We start from the raw sequence: 25,726 nt of genomic DNA, 5'->3' as shown, positions 1-25,726 counted from the left end.
CTGCAACACTTACCAATGTGCTCTTCTCAGGCAGGTGACACCCTGTATGATCTTAGCATTTATGGGGTTGGATTTCCACATTCATGAAATGTTTAGTTATGGGAGGAAAATGCTTTGTACACAGATACGGCAGTGCCTGCCCTTCCCTGCCCTTCCCTGCCCTGGCAGCAACTAAATAACCCGAGCAACCCAGACTCACTCACTGTGCCTGCAGGAATCTCATCTACTACAGTACTGGGTACACTCTCCTCTCCTTCTGTATCTACTTACCTACTTCCTCTACTGGATCAGCCCAGCGCTGGGTACACTCACATTATTTACTCATCCGTTGATCTACTCTATCGACAATATTTGTCCCATTTATCTGCTGTACTATATCTTCATCCTCAGCGATTTCTGGTCACCCCTCAGCTCCAGTACCATGGGAGCAACCTGATCTCCTGGGCATTGCTGGTAGAACTGGTACAAGGGATGTCAGGTGACACTGGGTGAACCAATGATGACAGGTCAGTAGTCTCTTTATTTGTGGGTCTATTTGAGACACAGAAAGTGTGTGTAAATTACAAACATAACCTCTACTTATGGTTTTCTCTAAGTGTGTGTTTGGCCCAACAGCTTCATCTCTGTCCCTATTCCCTTCCAAATTATTGGGGAGTTGGGGAAGGGGTTTCCTATGGGTAATGGGGGGTACAAGTACTATAAAAGCTATTGGGTATTGGAGAAGGGGTACTTGTGTGTATGAGGTGACTGAGTAGTAGGTGCCCTGTATTATCATGTTGGTATAGTGCACAAAACAACCATTGGTAAATGATGTGTTATGTGTATGTGTGTGTGTGTGGGGGGGGGGGGGTACATGGTGGCTATTGAGGGAGGGGGAGTTGACCAGAGAGGAGACACAACAATTCTGAGTCCTGTATGTGGAACAATAGGAACTGAAAGGGAAGAACAAATAGAACAGTAATGGTCCCAACTTGTGCAATAAACAGTCTGTACAGCAGCACAGGGCGTGTTGTTCAGTTCCACAAGCACCTGTCACACGTGACTCTGCACCTGCCCCACCAATTGAGATGCACCAAACTACCCCAGACTATTCCTGGTCCAAAGGAAAGTAATAAATCTGGATTACTAAACTGTCGCACTGAAACCCCAAAGAGAGTAACAGTTCAGAGTATGACCCTGGATTACTGAGTTGCCAGACTGAAACGCCAGAGAGAGAGAGAGTTCAGAGTATGACCCTGGATTACTGAGCTGTTGCTGTCCTCTCTCTTCAATCTGACAGTTAATAACACGGGGCAGACTCTGAACTTTTCAGTCTAACAGCTCTGTTATCCAGGTGCAGAACTGTCCTGAATGTGCCCCTGTGTTACTGAACTGCCAGACTAAAACACCAGAGAGAGGAGTATTAAAGCGATTCTGTCATGAGAAAGTATGGGTTTTTTTACAAAATGCATCAGAATCCTGAATTGAAATCTGTTTTTTTTTAAAAAGCATACAATTTTATATATTTAATTTTAAAATCTGACATGGTGCTAGACATGCTGTTAGTTACCCAGGTAATGTCAGCCATGTGACTTGTGTGGTAGACATGAGAACAGCACACAATAGTAAAAATCCAAGTCCAGCTAACCAAAGTTGTGACTCCTTCAGTTACATCGAGTAGGAGAAACAATAGCTTATCTGAAAGCACTTTCATAGTGATGTGCCAGCTCTTTCTAAAAGCATGGGATCAAGCACAATGACCTTATATGGCTGTCTACACACCAATATCACAACAACAACAAAAATGCATTTATTGATTCAATAATAACATTTAAAATGGCAGAATGAATTACTTGCAATCTGCACAGTGTAATCTAGTAGTAAAAACTAGACTATAAAAATCATGACAGAAACCCCTTTAAAGTTTAAACTTCAATTTCTGAAATATAGTTAAAGTAAAAAGCAACCACTTTAGGTAAAGTAACACTTCCTGCCATTACATCTTCCCACCATTTCCCTTCCTTCAGTCCCTACTGCTTCTGCTGGGAGTGAGTTCCCTGCACCCGCAACTCTTTTAGAAAAGTAGCAGTTCCTGCCATTACTCTGAAGGGGAGGTGTGTATGTGTGCGTCTGTGTGGCTGTTCTGTGCCGTGTTTGGGCTGAGATCTGACAATTTCTCTCTCTGATTGGCCACAGAGATCCCAGGGGAGCGACTGGAAGAATTTCTTGTATCTGATGACCTTTTCTTGGAATATTTCAACGCCTTTGTGGCCCTTCCTGTGAGTGACCCCCGCGGGGACCATGATACCTTTGCTTTATATGCCCCTGTTGGCTTCTGCCATTCTCTCAGCCCTTTGTTATTTGACTCTGTAACACTGCTCAGATCCAGTAGAACAGAACCACTGGTGGAAATATCCCTTGGCCCAGCTGTGGTGCAGGTTTACTAGCCCAGTGGGTGGCAAATATGATCATGTTGCCCCATTTCTTGGAAAGTTCAGAACAGTTATGTTGATCCTGTTTCTGAATCTTCCATTTACCCCAGTGGATTTGGGGGGCCTGGCTGCGCTGCGCTCCCTCGGATTGGCTGGGACCCAGTTATCTAACACCTTGCACCTGTAGCTGGCCATCAATGCTCTATTTATTTTTTAACCAAAGCCTTTTTAATTTTTCTAACCTTCAGGGCCCCAGCCACCTAAAAATGCCATCCTTCCAATATATTATATATTTCTTTCCTATTGATAACATTGGGTTGAAGGATCATTTCTACAGACCCTACCCGCAGCCACATTACAAGCCACGAGCCAGTGAGGCCTTCCTGAAGTGCCAGGCCTGAAACATTGTATGGAAGGAAGGAGCCTGGTATCTAGGGGTGATTATCTCTAGGCAAATAATTACAGTAACGTCCTGAGGGAACTAGGTAACAGTCTGTATCTGGGGATGGGAACGGGCGGTTGGGACTCATGACATCAGTTGTTAGTCGGGTTAACGAGCCATCGAGGAGATGTTTGTAGCAAATGGACAGATCTCTGTAGCTTTGTGTATCAAGATTAAATGCATCAACACACAGTGAGATAAAACACATGGCAACTGATGACAAATAGCAGCCGGGCCCTTCCACACCCTCCTACGGGGCCACACCCAACAAATACTTCTGCAGTTCCTTTTCAGCCTATTATGGCTGAGGCAAATGAATGTAACAGGATTCACTCCCAACACATCAACACATCAAAAAATAAAAGTCCTATTGGTAAATGCTGGGAAATTGGGCACTTTGCTGATGCTTCAATATTTTATTTATAAAGCCTTTAGACTAATAGAAATGCCCCATTCTTACGATTTCCAAGGAATTTATTGTTTTCTCTCATTTTCTACCAAAAATATCAATGAAATTCGCTCTCGGGCTCTGACCGGGTGCTGCTGCATTGCATTCAGGGGAAAGTTACTCCTTTGTTTAAAACATAAGGAAAAGTATTTTCTACTTCCCAAAGTGCCAATATTTATTCCCAAAATCCCTTTACTTTTCTGTTTTACTTACTTTTAATAGAAACTTTCTAGAATAATTCCCTCTTTAAAGGCTGCGTCATTTAAGTTAACTTTTAGTAAGTTATAGAATTGCCAATTCTAAGCAACTTTTTAAATGGTCTTCATTGTTTATTTTTTTAATTATTTGCCTTTTTCTTCAGACTCTTTCCAGCTTTCAAATGTGGGTCACTGGTCCCATCTTAAAAAAACAAATGTTCTGTGAGGCTACAAATGTATTGTTATTGCTACTTCTACTTTAAAGGCATTATAAAGGATACAATTTTGTAGGCAATTATACGTAATATAAGGTGTTGCTTTTACATGATGCTAAAATTAATATTATCCTTAAAAATGATCCCTTTATTGGAGCTCCCTATAGATGTTCTCTGGTCTCTGTCTGTGTTTCAAATGAGGGGTGGGCGTGTCCTAACGGTCCCTGCCAGAAGCACAGTAGGAGGGGGACAGCCAATCACAGCCCTGCAGTCACACAAGCACAGACAGGCTTCAGTTCCCTATCAGGTCCTGCTAGCTGCTGATTGGTTCCTGTCCTACAGTGCAGTGATCTGAGAGACGCCGGCTCCCCTGCACAGCCTGGGAATTCAGGGAGCAGGAAGTGGAAGAGAAGGGAGGGATTATTAGGGTTTTTTGCAGAAATATTTGTAGGGACCTATAGGATCTACATTCCCTATAGAGTTAATCCCCTATCTGTGTTATAGTTTCTTATAGCCTTTGCTATTGGGTATAAGTATTTGTAACATTTCTTATGTGATAACTACATCTATTGGACAAAGAGTGTAATGACACTCCCCTGCCACACTGCTATATAGTGCTGTGTAGGGAGTGGCCTCTTCCTCTTTGGCTCTTGATCCTGTGCTTCTAGGTGATTCCCATTGAGCCTGGGATCACCATAGGCCCAGTAAAGCCATTTACCCCAAAGGGACCTGTTCCTTTGGAGATCTAAGTCGGGACCAAGCAACCCGTGAACGAGGAACAGCTAGCATAGTAAGCCCCTGTAATCGACTCTCTAGGAGTGTAAGACAGAGAGGTGTAGCAGAAAGAGCAGTTGTCGCTCCAACAAGGATTTGTAGAAGGGAGTAGCTTCCCACAAGGCCTGTTTGCCTTTAGAGCAGGGAACTCAGCTGATAGGCATCCTAGCAAAGGACTACCTGTACTCTACCTGATTGATCCCGATCCCCTCACTGGCAACGTCGGTTAAAGGAGAAGTCATTTCCCCTGTCTGCTGATACCTTATGCTCTGATCTGACTGTGTGGGCCACTCTGTCTACTGTGGTTCCATCTGCTGTATCCTACAAGTATTGTGAGTAAACCTGAGGTCATTTGCTTTTGTGCATAATAAATCTGTTCACCTGTTTTACCATCCAAGAACCTCCTGGCGTCCAATTTATCTACTTTTGCACTAACTAGCCTGTGGGTTGTAGTTTTACAACATCTTAAAGGGGAAGCTTCCATTTGGCGAAGGCTCTGCCCTGGGTGTAGGCTCACATGTAACCCATGCTCACTCCACTAGCTGGACACCCTTAACTACTAATTGGCAGTATAGCCCAAGAAAGCGTTACATATTCAATAAATCAGCCTGAAACACTACTTTTTTAAGCACAATTCCTTCAAATCTAAATGGGTATAATGCACTGGTACATTCTTATTTTTTACACAAAATGTCTCCTTTAATTCGTTAGAAACGGCCCTTAATCTGGCAAATGAACACCTGCCTTCATCCCCAATGTGGCTTAATTAACAGTAATTGTGCACATCACAGTTTCACTGCTTAGTAACCAAGCTTAGTACAAGGCTGACCATGATTATTTCAACAGGGAAGGTGTGTGAGAGATCACATTACATTTTGAGACTTTAACCAGGAGTCTGAGAGCAATGGAAAGCCCAGAAGAGGGGACAATAGAATGCTGGGGCTCCCTGTGCTGCGATACGTTTAGCCTTTTAACTGTAAATTGGGCTTTTATAATAATTAGTTATAGGGTTACCACTGGGCTTGTTCTACTGACCCTCACTGATGTTCTAGACCTCTTATTTGCCCCGGTGGGATATTTCTCTACATTTCCTGTGTTCCATCTGTTCCCAGTGATATTTTTCTATTCCTTCCAGATCTTCCCCATTGTTAGATTGTTCTATGACGTTCCCAGACTTTTCCAGTGATATTATGCAACGAGTTTCTAAAATGTTCTGAACGAGATTATCCTACTCCTATTTTCCCAGTCAGATTATTTTATGAATTTCCCAAATGTTCCCAATACAAATACTGTTTAATATATTCCCAGTGAGACTGTTCAGTTTTATTTATGAGTGTTTCAGGTAAAATTGTTACTCTTTCCCAGGCTTTCCCAGTAAGGTTATACTATGACCGTCTGACTGAGAATGTTGAGGAGTTGGATGGATTACTGCCGGGGGGATCTCTAAGTTATGGAGCCAATGAGCAGCAAAGGGAGAGGACTCTGTCGTGGCTGAGGGAGGAGCGGTTGCCTCTATTCAGGAAGTGAGTGACATTATCTTCTGGGCATTGTGTTATTCCGTAAACTCACATCAGAACTTCAGACTTTATTCAGAGCACCTATAGTACGGCTGTAGTAAGGCTGAATTCTACTTCCTACAAAGACAAAGAGGCTAACTGCAAGAACAGCAGAAAACTTCTATCAACTAAAGCTATCTAATGGCTGGACCACATGCACCATAAATCATATTTTTACCAAGGCCCAATAACTGTGATGTGCATCCACTGCAATGATCCTGGGAAGCCGGAAAAAAAAAAGTTTTTGCATAGAATGGAAGAAATGGGAACGTTGGTTACATCAGAACAAGTCCAAACATAAATGGGTCCCTGGGGTCAAAACAACTCTCCCTGGTCTGGGAGGGAATGGGTTTGACCAACCTACTGGTACATTTTATAGGAAATATGAATGGAAATTTCTTGGATGCCATGAATATATCCCTCTCGTGTGAAAGGTTCAGGGACTCACTAAACAAGAGCTATGTACCCTCTGTACCCATAAGTCTCACTTGATGTAGAGAGTTGTGAAAAACCACAAGCACAAATGACATTCCTGGGGTGGGTAACCAGAGCTATTATTGGCTGTTGGTTAGTGACAAGAAGCCTTCATCAGCATCTGATTGGCTGTACACTTGTGTGTTTGTACCTCCAAAAAGCCAGAATTCCAGCAAGAAGGGTTCTCTCTATGCCCCATGTATTCCCAAATAGCCTCAACCATAAGGCTGTGAAGAGCAACATTATTATGTCCCTGGGGTAATAAATCTCTGTGCATAACTAACTGAAAACTGAAACCTAGATCATATGGCAGCCAGTAATCTAGATCTCTCTCTCTCTCTCTCTGCAGGTCTCCTCTTTATCTGGAATTCAAATTTGCCCGATTACTGCTCCAGCCCCTAGAAGATCCTCACCCTCTTAGCCGCTTTGGGATCTGTGGGTACAGCCGGCAGTCGAATGGCACAGGCTTGTCCTCTCTTCCCAATAATCCTCCCAATGCTGGTCATCAACAAAGTCATCCGAGTCCAAACACTGAATCCCACCAAAGTCATTCTCCCAGTGCCCCAATCAGACTGATGCCCAGGATTATGAATCACACACAAAGTGCCCCGGCAGGCTCAGGTGATCCAGAGTCCCTTCTCCTGGGTGCACATACTGACCAATCATTTAGGGGCTACAAGTATAAGGGGCAGTGGACTAACGTGTGATGGTCAAGTATGAAAGGGCTTAGTACATATCGCAGAATAACTATTATTATGCTGCACATTTTCCATTTTGTAATTTTGAAATTAATTATGCTTCAAACTGGATTATGAATTTGTGGATTCAAAGATTTTGTCAGAAAATGGGTTTTGAGTTCAGGTAGTGTTAGAATTTTATTTTCCATTAACAGTCCATGAATCCCTTACCATGTGCCTGTGAAATTATTTCTTTGTTGACAAAATCTATTTTGCGACTTTAAAATGATTCCACTTGTGTTCATAAAATCCATTTCAATCACGTAACAAATGTTGTTGTCACAGAGTACATTGTATGCAGAGGAAACATTCTTTATGTGTAGCATTTGCACACGGAACATGATGGAACAGGCAATATATTTTGCCAAAACCAAAATTTTCATTGTATTTTGCGCAAAATTCCTTTGACCAGACCCAAAATAAATTTTTAACCTTAAAATCATTTTGTACTAACAATAAGTCACAAAATTAATTTTCTGTTCATGAAATTAATTTTGTAAATCCCGAATTTACTGTGTTCATGTAAAACAGGGTGCAACCTAAAGTCTGTAGATCTGGCATTATGTAATACAGTACATGTTTTAAAGGGGTTGTTCACCTGTAAATTAACTTTTAGAATGATGTAGAGCAGGGTTCCCCAACCTAAAAGAAGTTGGAGAGCAACACAGGCATGCAAAAACTTCCTGGGTGCCAAATAAGGGCTGTGGTTGGCTATTTGGTTATTTGGTAGCCCCTATTTGGACTGTCAGCCTACAGGGGGCTCTTTTTGGCAGTACACATGATTTTAATGCAACCAAAACTTACCTCCAAGCCTGGAATTCAAAAATTAGCACCAACCACCTTGAGGCCACTGGGAGCAACATCCAAGGGGTTGGTGAGCAACATGTTGCTTGTGAGCTACTGGTTGGGGATCACTGATGTAGAGAGTGATATTCTTAGACAACTGCAATTGGCTTTCATTTTTAATTATTTACATATTTTTATTGAGTTATTTAGCTTTTTATTCAGCAGCTCTCCACTTTGCAATTTTACCAAATGCCCCTAGCAACCATGCACCGATTTTAATAAGAGACTGGAATATGAATAGGAGAGGGTCTGTAGCTTCACCGAGCATTTGCTTTTAGATGGGGTCAGTGACCCGCTTTTGAAAGAGTAGAAGAAAAAGGCAAATAATTCAAAGACTATAAAAAAGAAAAACTCCATTTGAAAATTTGCTTTTAATTTAATTTGCTTGCCATTCTATACTAGACTAAAAGGTAGCATAAAGGTGAAGCACCCCTTTAAGACAGAAAGGTAGGTGGAAATTTGGATAGAAAATGTTTTTTGTTCTGCAAAATATTTTGTGACCATATTTTGTCTAAAAAGTAGAAGATTTCAGCAGTAAAAGAATTGATTATGCCCCATGCACCTCAACTGTAACCCCCTGTGATTCTCCTTTGTGTAGGGTATATATTGGGTGGTTACCCCTCACCTTTGCTGGAGCAGCACAAGAATATTGTTCTGAACCTTTACAAACATGGCACCTGTGAAGACTTCAACCCAGACTCAACCACACAAAGCTGTCACCTGCAGGGTAAGATGTGTGCGTGCAGGGCCGCCATTAGAAATCACGGGGCCCCGTACAACAAAATTTTTGGGGCCCCCTGGGCCCCGCCCACACTGACGACCAAGCTCCGCCCCATATCCCGCCCACATCGCAGTTAAAAGACCACACAGACATCAGCGCTAAAAAAGTAACCCCCCCCCCCCACACAAGTTGTAAAAAGCTATTGATGGTCAGTGCCCCCTTATAAAAAAAATTGGGGCCCCAAAAAAAAAAAATTAAAATTTTTTTTTTTTTAAAAACATTGGTGGCAGGGGCCCCCTGTTAAAAAAAACTTGGGGCCCCAACAAAAAAAAATGTAAAAAAAACTAAAAAATAAACAAACATTGGTGGCAGGGGCCCCCTTCTAAGTTAAAAACAAATTGGGGCCCCAAAAAAAATTTGAAAAAAAATTAATTTTTTTTTGAAAAAAAAAAAAAACATTGGCGGCAGGGGCCCCCTTATAAGTTAAAAACAAATTGGGGCCCCAAAAAAAAAATTTGGAGAAAAAAAAATTTTTTTGAAAAAAAAAAAATGGTGGCAGGGGCCCCCTTACAAGTTAAAAACAAATTGGGGCCCCAAAAAAAATTTAAAAAAAAAATAATTTTTTTTTGAAAAAAAAAAAAAACTGGTGGCAAGTTAAAAAATTTGGGGCCACCAAAAAGAAAATTAATTTTTTTTTTAAAAAAAAACCCCAAAAAAAAACAATGGTGGCAAGGGGCCCCTTACGAGTTAAAAAAAAAATTGGGGCCCCAAAAACAAAAGTTTTAAAAAAAAGATTGGTGGCAGGGGCCTATAGAATATTAAAATAATACATTGGTGGCCAGGGGATTAAAAAAAAAAAAACACAAACTGGTGTTCAGTAGAATTGAACTCATGGCTTCAGTACTTCAACTTCGCCTCCTTTCGTGACTTCGGGTCTTTTCACCGCTTCAGGACTTCGGCTTCGGCTGTTTTCGTGACTTCGGGTCTTTGCGCTGCTTCAGGACTTCGGCTTCGGCTGTTTTCGTGACTTCGGGTCTTTTCGGCGCTTCGTGACTTCGGGACTTCGGCTTTTTCCGTGACTTCGGGTCTTTTCGTCGCATCGGCTTCGGCTTTTCGGCACTTCCGCATTCGGCACTGAAGAGGCAAGACGTACGGCTCGGGCGCTCGTAAGGGGGGCCCGGATCTTCAAAAAAATGCAGCGCTGCCGGGCCCCCCTTCATGCCCGGGCCCGGTACGCTTGTCCCCCTTGTCCCCCCCTGATGGCGGCCCTGTGTGCGTGTAAATGCTTAGACATGGCGCCACCCTGCCCAACGTCACATTAACCCTATTTAATGATTAAGGCATGAAATATTTATATGGTATTGTCTCCATTTTACCGGATATGGATGAATAAAAATCCTTGTTGACCTCAGATTAGCTGTTGGGCCATAACCTAAATGAACCACAATGTGTCTTAAAGGGGAACTATCGCAAAATTAAAAATTGGAGAGCTCACCTTTAAATGAACTGTTAGTTTGATCCAGACAGTGATATTCCGAGACATGGAGTTGGTTATCTGGAGTTTGGAGTTGGTTATCTGATTTTTATTTAGCAGCATCAATATCAACTGCATCTGTTATATCTACTGAATCTGAATATATATATATTATAAAGAGTAACATCTATCTGTAGGGAATAATGCTCCATTCACCTTTTTTCAGAAAACCTTATTTATTGTATTATGTTGCTCATGAGTCTCTATGTGATTTGGATGTAGTAACAGGGGAAATGTTACTCCATAAACCATAAGGGCCCTCTCTGCTGCTTTTATGAATTTGTACTGCGCAGGAATAGCGTCAGCTTGAGATGCCCGAAAAGCCAGTGTGTCCAAATGCCTCCAATGATATATACAGAGTCTTGGGCACAGAGCTAGCCCAGTGTCACCATTGCACATTGTTGATTCGTTTCTGTATATTCCTAGAATGCAGTGTTGGTGCAGGGACCGCAACTCCCCTTGACTCTTTCCCAACAGAAGATTTGGAGATGACAAGGTAGGTCTGGGTTATTAATATTCCCTGTAACATTATGCTCTATTCCCTCCACCCACTCCCAATAGCAATTTGTAAATGAGGCATATCATGAAATTAAACATTCAGCCCCCAACCCCCTATTCCTGAAGCCTCTATTCCATTCAGGGCTCACCCATTTGGCCTCCCATTCCCATGCCTTGTATGGACTGCTGCTGAAAATATTATTATCTAAGAGTGCTGGGAGTTGGACAATAACCCAGTCTGGGGGTATTTTGCAGGACCGAGGGGCAATGTCAGTGTGAGTGGGATATCATGGATGAACCTTACAGCACCAGTGAGGAAGAGGAAATATTTCTGCAGCAGCACAACCTCACCAGAAACTCCCTGCAGCACCTTAAAGAACAATCTCTCGGAACAGTGAGTCCAGGGGCCCAGGCACCTGTATAGTAGGTGGAACCCAAGCGCTGCTCTTATATAATGGCAATGTTCTGGGAATGGTAAGCTCAGTGGCCTAGGCACCTGTATGGTAGGAGGAAACAAAGTACTGTAAAAGGGCAATGCAACTGTTGGGGAAGGTGAGTATAGTAAGAGCTTTCCAAACACTATTATTGTATAAGGCAAATGTGCTGGAAACAGTAAGTGCAGATGGGAACTCATATAAGATGGGCACTGTATTAGTCATGTGTGGATCAGGAAAAAGTCAACCTGCACCTGATCTTAACCCGCAAAACCTCAACCCACACCCGAACCTAACCTGCAAAATGTTGCCTTTGCAGGGCCCGCTCCCTACACACACCAACATCACCTCACTCTGTACACTACTTCTGTGCCCAACTCTGGTTACAAGAGAGGGAATCTTCATGAGAAGAGGAGGAGTTTAGTTCCTCAGTCTGAACCACACACGACCCTAACCTGCAATGGTCGGCCAAATTTCAACCCAAACCCGCTCAACCGGGGGTGAACCCACAGGTTGATACAGGTTTCGGGTCGACCCACACATCACTACACTGTACAGTATGTGGTACACTGGGCACTGGATCTTTGAAGTGCCTAAATGCTTTGTTCCTACACAGATCTCTGTACATGTCTTTAAATTATGGGGCACGTTGCTGTCTATTGAGGAAAGACAAATGGGGGTTATTATATGATGCTTTATATGTTACTTTATCTTCCGAATTTCCCCAAATAGAGCACCCCCCCCATGTCTGCAAATAAAATGCGAAGTGCTCTTATTCATCCCCCCAATTACCATGCCAGCTTTTCCCAAATGGTCGTTCAAAGTTCCTTCCAATTCACATGCCACCTTTTTCGTATTCTCCAGATTCCCATTCCAATTCACATGCTATGTAATTCCAAACTCACCAAATTCCCATTGCGAGTCCCATGCCATGTATTCCCAGATTCCAATTCCAATTTCCTTCCAGTTCACATGCCATGTATTCACAAATTTACCAAATTTCCATTCCCATCCAACTGTGTCCCCCAGAGGGAAGGATTGGGAAGATTCATAACATTTCTTGAGGATACTCTGGGAATTCACCTCTTGCATTTCTGGATGGACTGTGAAGAGTTCAGAGAACGTGTGTCAGAGACTGAAGCCTCTCCCAACCCTGAGGAAACCCGACACCTGTCTGCTCACCTGTACAGGTAACATTTACATCCCAGGCTTCCACACATAACATTCTGTGGACATAGCATAGACGTCATACTGCAGCAGAAACAACCAATATTGCACCATGAAATTTGCATTTTAGCTGGTGGGAAGGAAACAAGGTGTCCTTGTGTTTCAGGTAACCAAAATTTATCATGGGTGCCAAAAGTTCCATGTGCCATTGCCCATCGGTAACGCTTTTTGAATGGGTGGCCAGTCTGGGGTATCAGGATCTATTACCTTCCACTGTATATAATGTATTTGTGGCTAAGGTTCCCACTTCATCTCACTGACTATAATGTGTTTGGGGTGTCAGTAACCTCTGCCTCTGAATATATAATGTCATTGCCCATCGGTAACCTCTCCTCTCCTCTCTCTCTCTGCTTTCCTGCCACAAAGGTTCATCCAGAACAAGTACCTGCCCTACCTGACTGCTGAGTGCCAGGTAAATCGACTATTTAGTCATATAACAGAGTTAAAATTGCAAAAAAACAACAGATATTTGCAAGATTTAAAGGAAAAGTAAACCCTCAGAATTTTTTCCTTTGCCGATCTTTTTGACAGTTCCTCCACTGGATCATCAAATCAAGATACAATTAAAGATCAGCGCCACAGGCTATGGAAAAAAAACAAATAACAGAACCTAGTGCAATATTGTTACAACACTAATCTTTGTGTGTCTTGAACCATAGAAAATCTATGCACAGATTTTTCGTGTGTGTTTTAAAGTGCTATAGTGATTTCTACAAGGTGCTATCTCCAAAATAAAATTATAATTGTCAAACAAAGTGCTTTTAGTGCTTGCTTCAAAAGGTAAAATTTAAATGAAGGTGCAATGGTGTTCTCTGAAGAAACTGACTTCAGCGAAATGCATCAAGTGTGACATCACTTCCAGTTAGGGTTGCCACCTTTCAATAAAATTTGCACCGGCCAGTGCTGGGGGCAGTAAAAAGAGGGTGGGGCTTGACGGCAAAGGGGGCGGGGTGTGACGTCAAAGGGGACGGGCATGACGCCACAGGGGCAGAGCCGTGGCGTTCGATTGGCCAGGCGGCAAAAAAAAGGTATGTTTTGAGCAGATTGGGCCGGGCCAAGGGCTTTAGTTAGGGATATTACAAATTTACCGGCAGCTACATTGCCGGTGAATTTGTAATACCGGCCCCGGCCTTGGCGGGTGTTTTACCGGCTAGGCAACCCTACTTCCAGTCTCAGCAGTGAATTGATGTACAGGTGGAACATACGAGAGAGGGAGACACCGGCAGTGCAATAAGTTTTAAAACCTTTTAAAAAATAAAGGCAAATTACACAATAGGCGCTGTCCATGATTTTTAATGTCTTTATAGAAAAAGGAATACCCTGGAGTTGATATTGATATGCTGTTTTGAAATCAGAAATCTTGTAAATTGCCAATCCCACCAGAGAGTAGAGAAGTGCTGATTTTTACTGATTGAAGAAAACACCATTGCACCTTATTTTAATTCATTTTGCCTTTTGAAGCAAGCACTGAAAGCCCTTTGTTTGACTTAATTATAATTTTATTTTGGAGATAGCACCTTGTAGAAATCACTATAGCACTTTAAAACACACAGAAAAATCTATGCATAGACTTTCTATGGTTCAAGACACACACAGATTAGTGTTGTAACACTTTGGTGATTGCACTGAATATTAACAATATTGCACTAGGTACTGCTATTTGTTTTTTTCCATCTTAAATTGTATCTTGATTATTTAATCAGCAGGAAGTGAGGTAACTAACACAAGGTGAGGCAGAGGAAGAGGAAGTGACATCATTATTTATACTATTTCTGTAATGTAATATAAGTAGCTAAGTTCAAAGCCTGTAGGTCCTGCATCCTAGTGGCAACTAGTATGTTTGGGTGTCCCTTCAGCTGGGGATCCCTCGGTTTGTGATCACAATAAAGAAACTTTTTAGAGTCAGTATCAAGTTGCAATAAGGAGTTAGAGTGCTCTTACCCATACAGGTATAGCCATCATCTATTGTGATGGTAGGTGCTTGCTTGTAGGTCTCTAGCCTGCAACTGGAGACATGATTGTAGTCAAACCAAATAATTTAGCAGGACACTAGCAGTTGCAATAAAAAGTGAAGATGTATTTAGCCCTCCAAAATGTCAGTAGGAGGGCTAAATAAATTCTTGACTTTTATTGCAACTGCTAGTGTGCTGCTAAATTCTTTGGTTTGACCACAATAAATCTTAAGAACGTACATATATCATGACCATGAGCGCAACTCTTATTAATTCAAAATGGCGAAAACATGGCACATAACTGGAATTGAAATACATGAACTCAGCAGAAAGAAAGAAGAATGTGATGACCAAACGTTTCTATTCTAACGCTTTGGGCCATAAATCTTTAGTTAAATGAAAAGTTTTAGGGCACTTAGCATAAGCATTGGGACAGGATTCTTGTTGGATATTGGCTGGGTTGGTTATATATAGAGATTTGTATTGTTCTGATGACCCAGCCTGTGGGAAGATTGACCAGAGCTCCTAAAGCATTCTGGGACTGTCTCTGCTTTTATACTAACTCTACTGGGGTAAAACAGTGTCAGATTGTGGGTCGCCAGAGAACCAATAGTCATACATTTCCTCCATGTCCGATGGTCCGATGGACCCATTTCAGGACAAAAATCATTTTATCATCAAGTATCATCAAGTCCTTTCCAACCAGTTTTCTAAGTGTCCAGTTCAGCAGTCCATTTCCACATAAATCCACAGAACAATCCATCCCTAGAAACTGGGGCAGGAAGGTAATGTCCATATCAGCTGATGATAAATCTGTCCCCCTTTATTCTCTATATTGCCGGACCCTTGGCCTCTCCATGATCCTTTGCTACCCAGTTTCTTCTCTATTGATGCTTGTGCTTTCCCCAACCTCTTGTGATAACCTAATCCCATAGTTTATTCCAGGGGGCATTAATAATCTGTTCCTGTTGTTATAGGAGCAGATCCGACTGTCTCAGCAGAACTGGGGTCCAACATTCCCAGCACTCAGGAGATCCCAGTATGATGCACTGAGGCGCTTGCGCTCTTATTGGGTACCACGGTTCCTGATCCATCAGAAGTTGTCCCTGCATAGAAGGTACTGGATTCATGTCTAACCATTCTGCTGCCATTATACAGGACATTACTCCAAGTCTCCAGAGGGGTTCATTTACTGGGGTGGGGGATTAACAGGCTGATGCAGGTATCTGGGCTCCCAGAGAACAAGGAATCTTTCATCTTAACAGAGGTAGAAACACAATGGGACGTAGTAGTAGACATAGTAGGCGTAGTTACACAACACTGTATTTACAACCTGTTGTTTTTCCCCGGCACAACACACCTTGCAGATATAAGCCAGCCAATCAGCAACTGCCTCGTCTACCTAAAAAGGCACATACTTTTGCATACATATCCCTTTTATTAAGATGCAGTTTCGCCATAAACCAAATGGTTCAAAGTCTGTCATGAAAAACTCAATCCACAAAATATTGCCATTGTAGAACATGCGCCCAACCCATACCCATGTCTGTGCTATTTCTGGATGTTGTGTGATGCAGGGAGTCATGGAGGGGTGGCTGGGATAATTGTGTGGAGCTGCAGTGACTGCTAGAGGGTGTGGCTGGGGTAACTGTGTAAAGAGGGGGGGGTGGTAAAGTTTAGAAGGGGAAGATAAAGGGCCCCTATAATATAAAAGCTGTGTCTGTATCATTCCCAGGCTGGATCTTATTTCCCCCTACACAGAGACAATAGAATCAGAACCACAAATCCAACTAGGACCCAACAAGCAGAGTCCAGGCACAACAGGGAGAGGGACAGAGGGTGGAAAGGTAAGTTTCCTCCCCTGTGGGACTGGGAAGGTAATTTCCCTTTGTTACTGTGGAAGATCCACTTCTGGGCCCAATTGTACAATGGGAGGAACAGAATAATCAGTGATAATGGCATCTCTTCTCCTGTCTAGAATACAAGCACCTGGACGGGTCTCCAATGTGGCTCCTCCCACTCTTCTCTTGTCCAGAGAATGATACGAGCCCTGATGAGTGATTGTCAGGCTGGAAGCCCATTCCTACACTTCTTAAGCAGGTGAGAGACCCTGATTTGATAGGAAACTTGGGGTGTGGCCTAAACTCCAATAAAATACACCCCTTTCTTTCCTGCCAACCCTGGGATGCTCAGTGATTATGTGCTGAATGTTAGTGAGGGGCCCAGTCACTATAGCAACAAGCAGAGTGCATGTCATTGAAGCAATGCCCCAGAGGGAACAATTTAAGGGGCTGATGATGGTATGGTATGTAAGAATCCTTCCTGCCCATTGCGAGGATTAATGCCCGTTTAGCCACTGCCAATGGGCACTAAGTAAGTATATAATAACAGAATAACCCCTTGAATTCTCCCAAATCTCTGTCTGTGCCAGGTTTGATTCCCAGAAAAGAACTCAGATGTTTCTGCTGTGCCAGGCATTGGCTGAACGGGACATTAGGGGGTCAGAGGATGACGACTCATCCTGGGAAATCCAAATGCCCAAGTACAGGGACCCCATATGGCAAGAAGGTAAGTGTCCAACACAATTTGTACAAGCTCAGTATCAAAGTCACTGTCTCATGGGCACATGCCAGACACAAACCTGCCCTGCCTGAGCCTGTCCCTGATACTGTGCAGCCATTGGTTGCCCTACATTATATACAAACCCACCCCTGCCTGAGCCTGTCCCTGATACTGTGCAGCCACTGGTTCCCCTACATAAGATACAAACCCACCCCTGACTGAGCTTGTCCTTGAAAATTTGATTTATCTCTAGGATCTCTTGAATATGTTGCTGAGTTTTGGGAGCACCTGGACCACGCCGCAGGAGATATGCAATCGCTGGCCTGGGGGTCTATAGGTTGGATGGAACTGGGTGCCCTGTGCGAGTCATGGCTGTGTTTCCTGCGCTACGACGTTGCTCAATTCCTAGAGTAAGTAACAAATCTCTCACCCCAACACATATATAGCATTCGGTCACAGTGGCACAGATCCTGTCTGTTAGTTGTTACCCACTGTAAACAGCAATTCTGCCCTGCTTTATGGCTGAGATTCTATCAGTATAACAGAGCATTCTGTCTCAGTGGTACAGATCCTATCTATCGTAACTAAGGCATATTTTTCACATAGCATATAGACAAAACAAACACCCCGCAGTACTCTGGGATAACAATATGGGAGATAAGCTCTTATTAAGGGCCCCTAGTCCTCCTGTGTGTGGCCCTTGTGTGGTTCTGCCTATGTGTGTGAATGCATAAGGAGATGAAAGTCCAGAGGCAGATCCTGTGCCAGGGAACAAGCTGTGTAATTAGTCTCTTCTCTTGTCACTTGTGCTAATGAGCTGATCTCGTTACTGAGGTGCCTACGGGTGCTGATGTAACACAGAGAGCCCAAGGGACATCTGAGCCGTCAGCTGAGAAGGAACCAGTTACCCAACCCCTGATCTCAGTTGTGCCCTGTAACCAACCTGCTCTTATCAGCATGGGGAGTGTGAGTAGTGGCGCACATGGGCACAGTTATACTTACTGGGCACAGTTATACCTACTGGACACAGAGCTTCAAGCATGAGGAATGGCACATACAAAGATCCCCTAGGACTTTCTAGGTTCAGAGTCCCAAGCATGAGGAATGGCGCATACACAGGCACTGTGGCACTTTCTGGCTACCCAAGAACAATCCTCAATGAGCAGAGGAAATTACTACCTCAGGGGTAAGAAAGTAATTTATAAATTCTGCCCATTCCAGATTGTTGGTAGGAAAAGCCTGGAAACAGGAATAGAGAATTTCTCTGCCCCGGGAGGTCTGTGGAGTAAGGAAATGTATTTTTCGTAGGAAGACTGAGGAGTAGGGAATGTCCCTGCCCTGGAAGGTCTGAGAAATAGGGAATTCTTGGAATTTGGAGATGATGGAGATTAGGGAATGATACTGCCTCCCAGAACATTGGGAATTAGAAAATGTTTCTACACTCTGGATTCTGCAAACTAGAGAATGCCTTGGAATTCTGCGGACTGGGGAATGTCATTGGCTTGGGAATTCGGTGGGCTGGGGAATGTCCCTGCCCTGGATATTACCAGGATTTGGGGGAATAGCAAATCTTCTTACACTTTGGATGCTGGAGACTAGGGAGGATTCCAGCCCTGAGAATTATGGAATGTTGCTGCAATGAGACATTAGGTGGCAATTCCTGTTGTATTTGTGCCTTAAGTTTAATGCCAGTCTAGAACTGCTGCAGGGATCAGCCAAGTATTGGAACAGTCAGCAAGTACAGGCACCCCCATGGCAATTTGGAAACATCCCAAGACAAGATACACCTGATAAAGTTTCCACCTATTCCTGGGGATGCACAGTGTTGCACAGGCTTCTCTTACATTTACTCTTACATTAAGGAGGGACCCTGCTTTATATTTATATTTACATCATGTACATTTATATTTATAAACATCATGTACATCTGTCTTATGAGACCCCACATGATTTCTGTTCCAGACACTGTGTTCCTACCCTAAACCAGGACCCAAAGACGAGCCTTGACTTGAGCCCCAGGGGGGACACGCACAAAAGGTAATTGGGGATCAGTATACATTCAATTAGAGACTTCTGTTCCCCTACAGCCTCAATCTTTTCCTGCTGTCACCAACTTGTTCCCTATGGGTTCATCTAGTTCTACTGACCTGCTAAAACAGCAAACTCACTGTCCTTTTTCCTATTTTAACTGCTACTCTGCAGGGTCTACATCATCTCTGCTGTTTACATACTTCGCACTAATATGAACTATCTAGAATACTCTTCTGTTCACTGATCTCCTGTTTACTGCAACCATCTTCAGTTTGGCATCCCATTAATTTGCATACCCCCCCCCTCCCAGAAGTACACACTGTGGTTACATAAATCATGAACCTTCTCTGATGCACCTGATGCATTTACTTATATTGGTTCCATACCCACCTCAATTTATAAACATTACCTCTACCTTCTCCACAAATAATCTCTCTAGTCTAGATAATGCAAAATCCACCCAAATACATTTTGCATATACCTATTTTTCATTCCCAGGTCAGTACCTACCAAAAATCAGTTCCCACAGTTGCACCTCCATATATTTAGTCTCAGATCAGTATAAAATGTCCCTACCCCATTAAAATGTTCCTCTAGAACCCAGTGCCTCTGCTAACCCTACACAGCACAACACAACACAGCATATTGTAGGGATGGAATGGGGCTTCCAAAGCAGTGGGGTGAGACTAGTTGTCTCTACTACCAAATGAGAATAAATCAGAATATTTCTTTACCATGGTAAAATTTAATTTTAAGCTGAATTTAACCTTTAATGAGTTTTTTTGAACAATTCTATTTCAGATGATTAAAAGAATGAATATGCCATTTGTAAGATTTATACAAACAACAGTGCATTATCTGCCATACAAATTAGGCGGTCACATGAACATGGTTGCCCTATTGGTAGGACTGGCAAGTTGACTGAAAGTGGTAAGAAGTGGTACTGGTGTAGAGTTAGAGCTAGAGGTGTAAGAGGTGCTAAAAACAACCCAGTGGATGAAACGGTTGTCAATTATCTGCTCCTCTGTTCATTTCTTTGTTCCAGGACTAAAAAAGGCAAAGCTTCCAGGGCTGTTCACTTCAGAGAAGGAAAGCCAAAACATCAGAGGAAAACAGTCTCATTTATACAACAGGGTCAGGATGAGGCAGTTTGTGGTTACCCCATCAATGAACCTCCAGACTCTCTGGAGATGCTGGAGAACAAAGCTGTATACAAGGTGTACAGAAAAGTTATACAAGACACAGAAGAGCCAGCAACACTGAAGGCCTTAGAGACCCTTCAAGCATTGAAAGGAACCACAGGAGGAAGGAAGATGTTGAGGCTGGTGGAGGAAGTACTAGAGTTGGAAAGTATCCAAAGGCCCCTTTTAAAAGGTCTTAGAAAGCGTTTGGTCTCAGACCTACTGAAGGCCAGGGTAAGCAGCCCCAGCCTTGAGGGGGTTATAGACTACCTCCATTCATGCCTCTCACAATCCTTTGGACAGTTTTGGGAAGAAATGGTTAAAAGACTGAAGGAGTGTGGGGTGGATCAGCCTGGAAATGAGAACTGGGCACGACTGGAGCCTATTCTACAGGTCTTTGCCAACAAAATGATCATGTCACGTCTGCATGGTACAAGGACCATCCCGCAACATTCTGCTCAGGCACAGCCAACAAGTGAGGACAAAACTACCTTCAGACAAGCCCTATACCTGGCATCACAGGGATGGCCAACCTCTGAGGTGCTTCATTTCCTCAGTTACCTTCAGACACACTCTGCCCAGGAGGGACATTCTCTTCTTGAGAATAATCTGCTATGCTGCCTGGAGGTGCAGAAGTACAAAAATGCCCATCATGCTATGCCAGACCAAGGACTTCTAAGGACAAAGGTTAGGGTAATCAGGGAGAGATTCTTGCTACCCCACCCCAACCACCTCTTGGAGGTAAGTACAGCAGATTTATGATGTTTTGCTATTCTGGTTCACATAGTGCGTTGCCTCCAAGGGTGAATTTAGTTGGTCTCAGTGGGCTCTGCTGGTGAGATCAAAATCACCTCTCAGGTCCTAGCCACCTCAAGAATTTTCCACCTCCACATGTTCCACCTTGACAAGGTGTTATTACACCGCATTTGTGAAAATTGTGTGTTGGCCTCAAATGTTTCATCAAGGGAATTTCTCATAGGCCCAAACTGTCAGTGCAGGCATTAGGGTTTTGTCTTCATTCACGACTGGAGGCAGGACAGAAAAAAATTGACTCCTGGTCCCTCCTCTTGCATATACCAGATGGCTCAACCTCACACCCTCTGTTAGTTTCTTAAGTTCATCAGGTGGCGAGAGTAAAGGTAGAAAGAAAACCAAGAGACAAATGAAATCGAGGATAGTGAGAAAAGGTCCCAATGGCCCATACTACATCAGCATAGGTGGGACTTGGATGACAAGTCCAAAATACCCCTTTTCTAGTGTTCCTTCTTTCAGTTCAGACATTAGGGACATCCAATAGCTGACTTTCAAGTTGGGTGGGTAAAACCAAAGGATAATAGGATGACGTGAAAGGTCACTGTGCTATGGCAGCCTGAAAAACTTCCAGTCAAAACACGGCCTGGTGAGAAGCAAAAATGTTTAATTTGTAAAACTTAGCAAAGGTATTGGGTGTAGCGAAAGTGACTTCTTTAGAGATCAGATCAGCTCTGCTGTTGCCAAATTCTGTAAGGTCCAATAAGTGCTCTGTGACCTAGTGGAATGGGCCTTCACTAAAAATGGTCTGGGTTTCTGTTTGTAGTCATATGTAGAATTGATGGTTTTTACCAGCCAGCATGCTGCAGTTCTCTTGGAGATAGTCTGTCCCTTTGAATTACATTACAGAGTAGGATACAAGGAGACTATTTGAACAGTGATAGGCTGCTGATGTCGAGATATATTTGAAGAGATTTGCTAGTTGCAGGAAAAAAGATGGTAAGATGATCTACTGATTCATGTGGAATTCCATCCAATCCTGGGATGGTTCAAAGAACTGTCTTGTCTTGGTGGAGAGTGAGCCATGCTTTCTTACAAGAAAAGGGAGAACGTATTGAAACCCACTTTGTAGAGGTTATCGCTATGAGAGAGGTGACTTTAAGGCAAAGCCACTTGAGATCGCAGTTTAAGAGGGGTTTGAAGGAGGGTTGTTGCAACTCAAGAAGGGTAAGTTCCAAGTTGGGAGTTATTCTTTTAGAGGTTTCCTGTGTTACATCAGATGTGCATCCAGTCACACCAGGATAGGAAGGTTCTCCACACTCTATAATATTCCTTAGCTGTGGACTATTTGCAAGCCAAAGAAGGATATCCATGGCATTCTGCCATAGCCAGATTTGAGTGGTTGAGAGAGCCTTCATTTATCAAGTTGGGTTGGAATAGTAATCACCAGGGTTTCAATTTGACAGCTGAGCTAGATCTGTGTACCACACTTGTTTTGGCCAATCCAGTGCTATTAGAATTGTGACTAGTGGTGGCAAAGCATACACCATTTTGAAGTTCCAAGTGTGATCAGGGCATATATATATATATATATATATATATATATATAAACACCTCACCTGGGTCCCATGTTCTGGCACAATAGAGGGGGAGTTTCAAATTGTGTTTAGAAGCCAGCATGTCCACATCTGGAGTTCCCCATCTGTCTTAGTAGAAAGAACACTTCTTTGTTGAACAAGCATTATCCCTGGTCAACAGTCGTCCTGCTCAAATAGTCTGTCTTCCAGTTTTGCACCGACCATTATGAATACTGCCAAGATATTGGGCTGTGTGCCTTCCTCCCAACTCAGGATTCATACAGATATTTGCATTGCCAGTTTGCTGCATGTACTACCCTGCTTGTTGACAAATGCCACCATTGTGGCATCATCTAATTGTATTCTAAAGGGATGGGACTGCAGGAGTCTTTACCAGCCCATGACAAGGACAGTTATGGGTAGTGTGGTCTCCTCCTGGGACCATGCCCCTTTAAAAGTGTGTGTTTGGTACATTGCCCCCCTAGCTCATAAGAGTACATACCTGTTCACAACCTCCAAGGGATCAACGCTGACCAATGGCTGCCTGTTCTTTTACTTACTTTCACAAAAGGCATACGCAGTAGTATGCAGGCCGGGACTGGCAATCTGTGGGTTCTGGCAAATGCCAGAGGGGTTGCTATAAGGTCCCATAGAAAGTCAGTATTTAGTGGGCTGGTGGGGGCTGTTAGGGCCTCTATGTGGGCTGTTTGGGCCTCTGTGTACCTGAAATGCCAGGGCCTATTTTAATTCTCAGTCTGGACCTGGTAGTATGGGTGAATTAGTTGTAGTAAGGGTGAACCTGATTAGGTAGTGGAGATAGAATAGGTGCCTTCTGTGCATCTGGTGTTTTTAAATTGGTTTTCCAAAATTTGCATGTTTTACATTTAGGCATTTTTGGTTGTTTGAAACTCAACCCTCACATCTAAGAGAGTCAGCTTTTTCCATTATGGAGCGTTGTGCTTAATAGTGTTCTATAACGGGATAGATTGCACAATGGAGAAATCAGCCTGGCAATCACAGATTCCTTTCTCAATCCAAATAAGCTGTAGTGCAGTCACCTTAACCAGGGCTATTGTGTGGGCAGCTCAGCTTGCCCCATGGACATTGTGTGTCCTAGAGTACTGTGTGTGCCCTGGGAAGTCCATACCTCACCCTGTCCTGATCACAGATAGAAGGATAAAAAAGTAATAAGAGTATAGAGAGATGTAAAATAAGACTGTTCATTACTTCCAAGACAGGACAATAGAACTGAAGGTCTAAGATGGAGTCTTCTGATATATACACTCGTGAGCAACATGTTGCTCTCCAACCCCTTGGATGTTGCTCCCAGTGGCCTCAAAACAGGAGCTTATTTTTGAATTCCAAGTTTGGAGGCAAGTTTTGATTGCATAAAAAACAATTGTACTGCCAAAGAAGCCTCAATGTATGTTGATAATCCACATAGGGGCTACTATGGGGCCTTATTTGGCACCCTAGGAACATTGTTCATGCTAGTGTTGCTCCCCAACTCCTTTTACTTCTGAATGTTGCTCACGAGTTCGAAAGGTTGGGGATCCCTGCACTAGGGACTAGAGGTATTCAGTTTTTCTGTTCTGCCTCTAGTGGTAAATTAAGACAGAAGTCTAATAATTGCACTGACAGGAGGGTTACTATAGAAATAACCATTTGGTTCCATGTATTCCTCCTTACCCTTGGCATATAGAGGAAGCAGACCCCACGAGTGGGCCCAGATCTCACTGCTTCCCCTATAGCTGTAGAGACATCCCACATCCTACCTGAGAGCCAGTGGGTGAGGATTGGCGGATGTGAATGGGGGGCAGTGCGTGATGTGGTTTAGTTACGCCACTGCCCCTACAACCAAACTTGTGTGCCCTTAAACAGTGCAAGCCCATATAATCAATGCCACCTGTAGCTTAAATGTTTACCATTGTCCTCCAGTTGGACCCACATCGCCTCCAGGCCTACTTGCAGGAATCTGAGGCTGCTCTAGTGATGGATCAACCTTCGCTCTCCATATTTGATGGCCTCCAGGATTCCTTGTGTGGCCCCCTCTTGCCATTCTGGGCTGGGTTCCGCAAGTTGTGGCTTCTCCGATCTTCAGCCAGTGCCCGCAGGAAGCCCGGTAAGACTATCAATTCAGGGAGCTTGCACACCAGAGCACAGAATCAGCAGCTAGCTGTCTCTGGCCTAATGAAGTTTTAATAAATGAAAGTGAGCATCTGATTGGTTGCTACTAACTATAGCATTTATAGTCTTGTTTCCATTGTATTACTCGGCTATGGTGAGTTGTGGCATCCCTAACTCATGTGCTCCCCTTTTCTTTCCCACTGATGATTGGTCACAGGAATACTCTCCATCATTTTGCCTTACATGTCGCCCTTTCTTTTCCCTCAGTGCTTAGAGCCCAGCAGATACTGCATAAGCGTCTGGCCCAGTTCGAGTCTGCAGAAACCCCCCTAAAAACATTTCATCTACCTCCTGTTCAGCACTCATCCTCCATGGTCTCCTTCTCCTTCAGCATCAGCCATGGGGTAACTGTGAAGGTAAAATAACCTCACACTAATCACTGATAACATCAGAAGAATATGAACTTAAGATGGTACCAAAATTAGCAAACTGAGCTTGATAAATGTGCACGGAAGTCGAAACCCTTGAGCATGTGGGAGCCGGTAAAGGTCTTGTAGAAGGAAACACTTTACTATGAAGACAGAGGGCCAAAATTAAAATTCGTGTCTCCTTTCCATAGGAAAACCAGGATCTGCAATCAATACCTGCAAGCCCAGCAGAGGATAGAGCGTCACAAGATTCCCAATTGCCCCAACTTTCCAGATCATCCTCAAAAGCAAAGCAACTTCACACCCCACTAGGGAGCAAAACATCACTAGACTCCCAATTACTCCCTCTATCCAGATCATCCTCAGGGGAAAAGCATGTTCTGACCCTTGGGGGTGGTACCACTGGACAACCTGTGTCCCCCACATGCTGAGCCAGGGAATAGAAGGGCCAATAAACATAGCTGTCTTGTTCATTTATGTTAATGGTGTCAAGTATTGCTTTTTGCATAAAATCCCTTTTCAGCAGAGGACCATGGGGATTGATTTTATAGCTGCTGCCAGATTTGCACATTCACCTTAGTCCTATGGGGTGGAGGAAACATTC

The 25,726-nt window shown here is 43.3% G+C and overlaps 1 protein-coding gene across 3 annotated transcripts; it reads left to right on the top strand.

The window, feature by feature from the left end:
• Window positions 1-191: 191 nt before the first annotated feature.
• Window positions 192-25,599, top strand: LOC108716562. 3 transcript variants are annotated; one of them, XM_041562619.1, is made up of 20 exons: window positions 194-302; window positions 391-506; window positions 2,176-2,258; window positions 5,853-6,010; window positions 6,867-7,138; window positions 8,699-8,827; window positions 10,782-10,851; window positions 11,109-11,247; window positions 12,317-12,477; window positions 12,881-12,926; window positions 15,444-15,583; window positions 16,202-16,313; window positions 16,445-16,566; window positions 16,898-17,034; window positions 17,282-17,438; window positions 18,991-19,065; window positions 20,105-20,981; window positions 24,506-24,689; window positions 24,962-25,110; window positions 25,314-25,599. In XM_041562619.1, the coding sequence occupies exons 2-20, from the start codon at window positions 497-499 to the stop codon at window positions 25,551-25,553; spliced, it is 3,261 nt and encodes a 1,086-aa protein (XP_041418553.1). In that variant the 5' UTR covers window positions 194-302; window positions 391-496; the 3' UTR covers window positions 25,554-25,599. The 3 variants fall into 3 exon arrangements, with proteins under 3 accessions (XP_041418552.1, XP_041418553.1, XP_018118263.2); XM_041562618.1 differs by having other exon boundaries at window positions 192-506; XM_018262774.2 differs by lacking the exons at window positions 194-302; window positions 391-506; window positions 2,176-2,258; window positions 5,853-6,010 and adding an exon at window positions 6,030-6,775.
• Window positions 25,600-25,726: the final 127 nt, after the last annotated feature.

The sequence above is a fragment of the Xenopus laevis genome, chromosome 5L (assembly GCF_017654675.1).
Source record: "Xenopus laevis strain J_2021 chromosome 5L, Xenopus_laevis_v10.1, whole genome shotgun sequence".
NCBI classification, from domain to species: Eukaryota; Metazoa; Chordata; class Amphibia; order Anura; family Pipidae; genus Xenopus; species Xenopus laevis.
Note: the sequence above shows the minus strand (reverse complement) of the source record. Positions and strands in the feature narration are given on the sequence as shown.

Excerpts from the sequence above, each read along its gene's own strand:
- LOC108716562 (XM_041562618.1), top strand. Across the intron at positions 19,066-20,104 it reads AGGGGGGACACGCACAAAAG|GACTAAAAAAGGCAAAGCTT; the intron begins GTAATTGGGGAT and ends TCTTTGTTCCAG. Across the intron at positions 24,690-24,961 it reads CAGTGCCCGCAGGAAGCCCG|TGCTTAGAGCCCAGCAGATA; the intron begins GTAAGACTATCA and ends CTTTTCCCTCAG.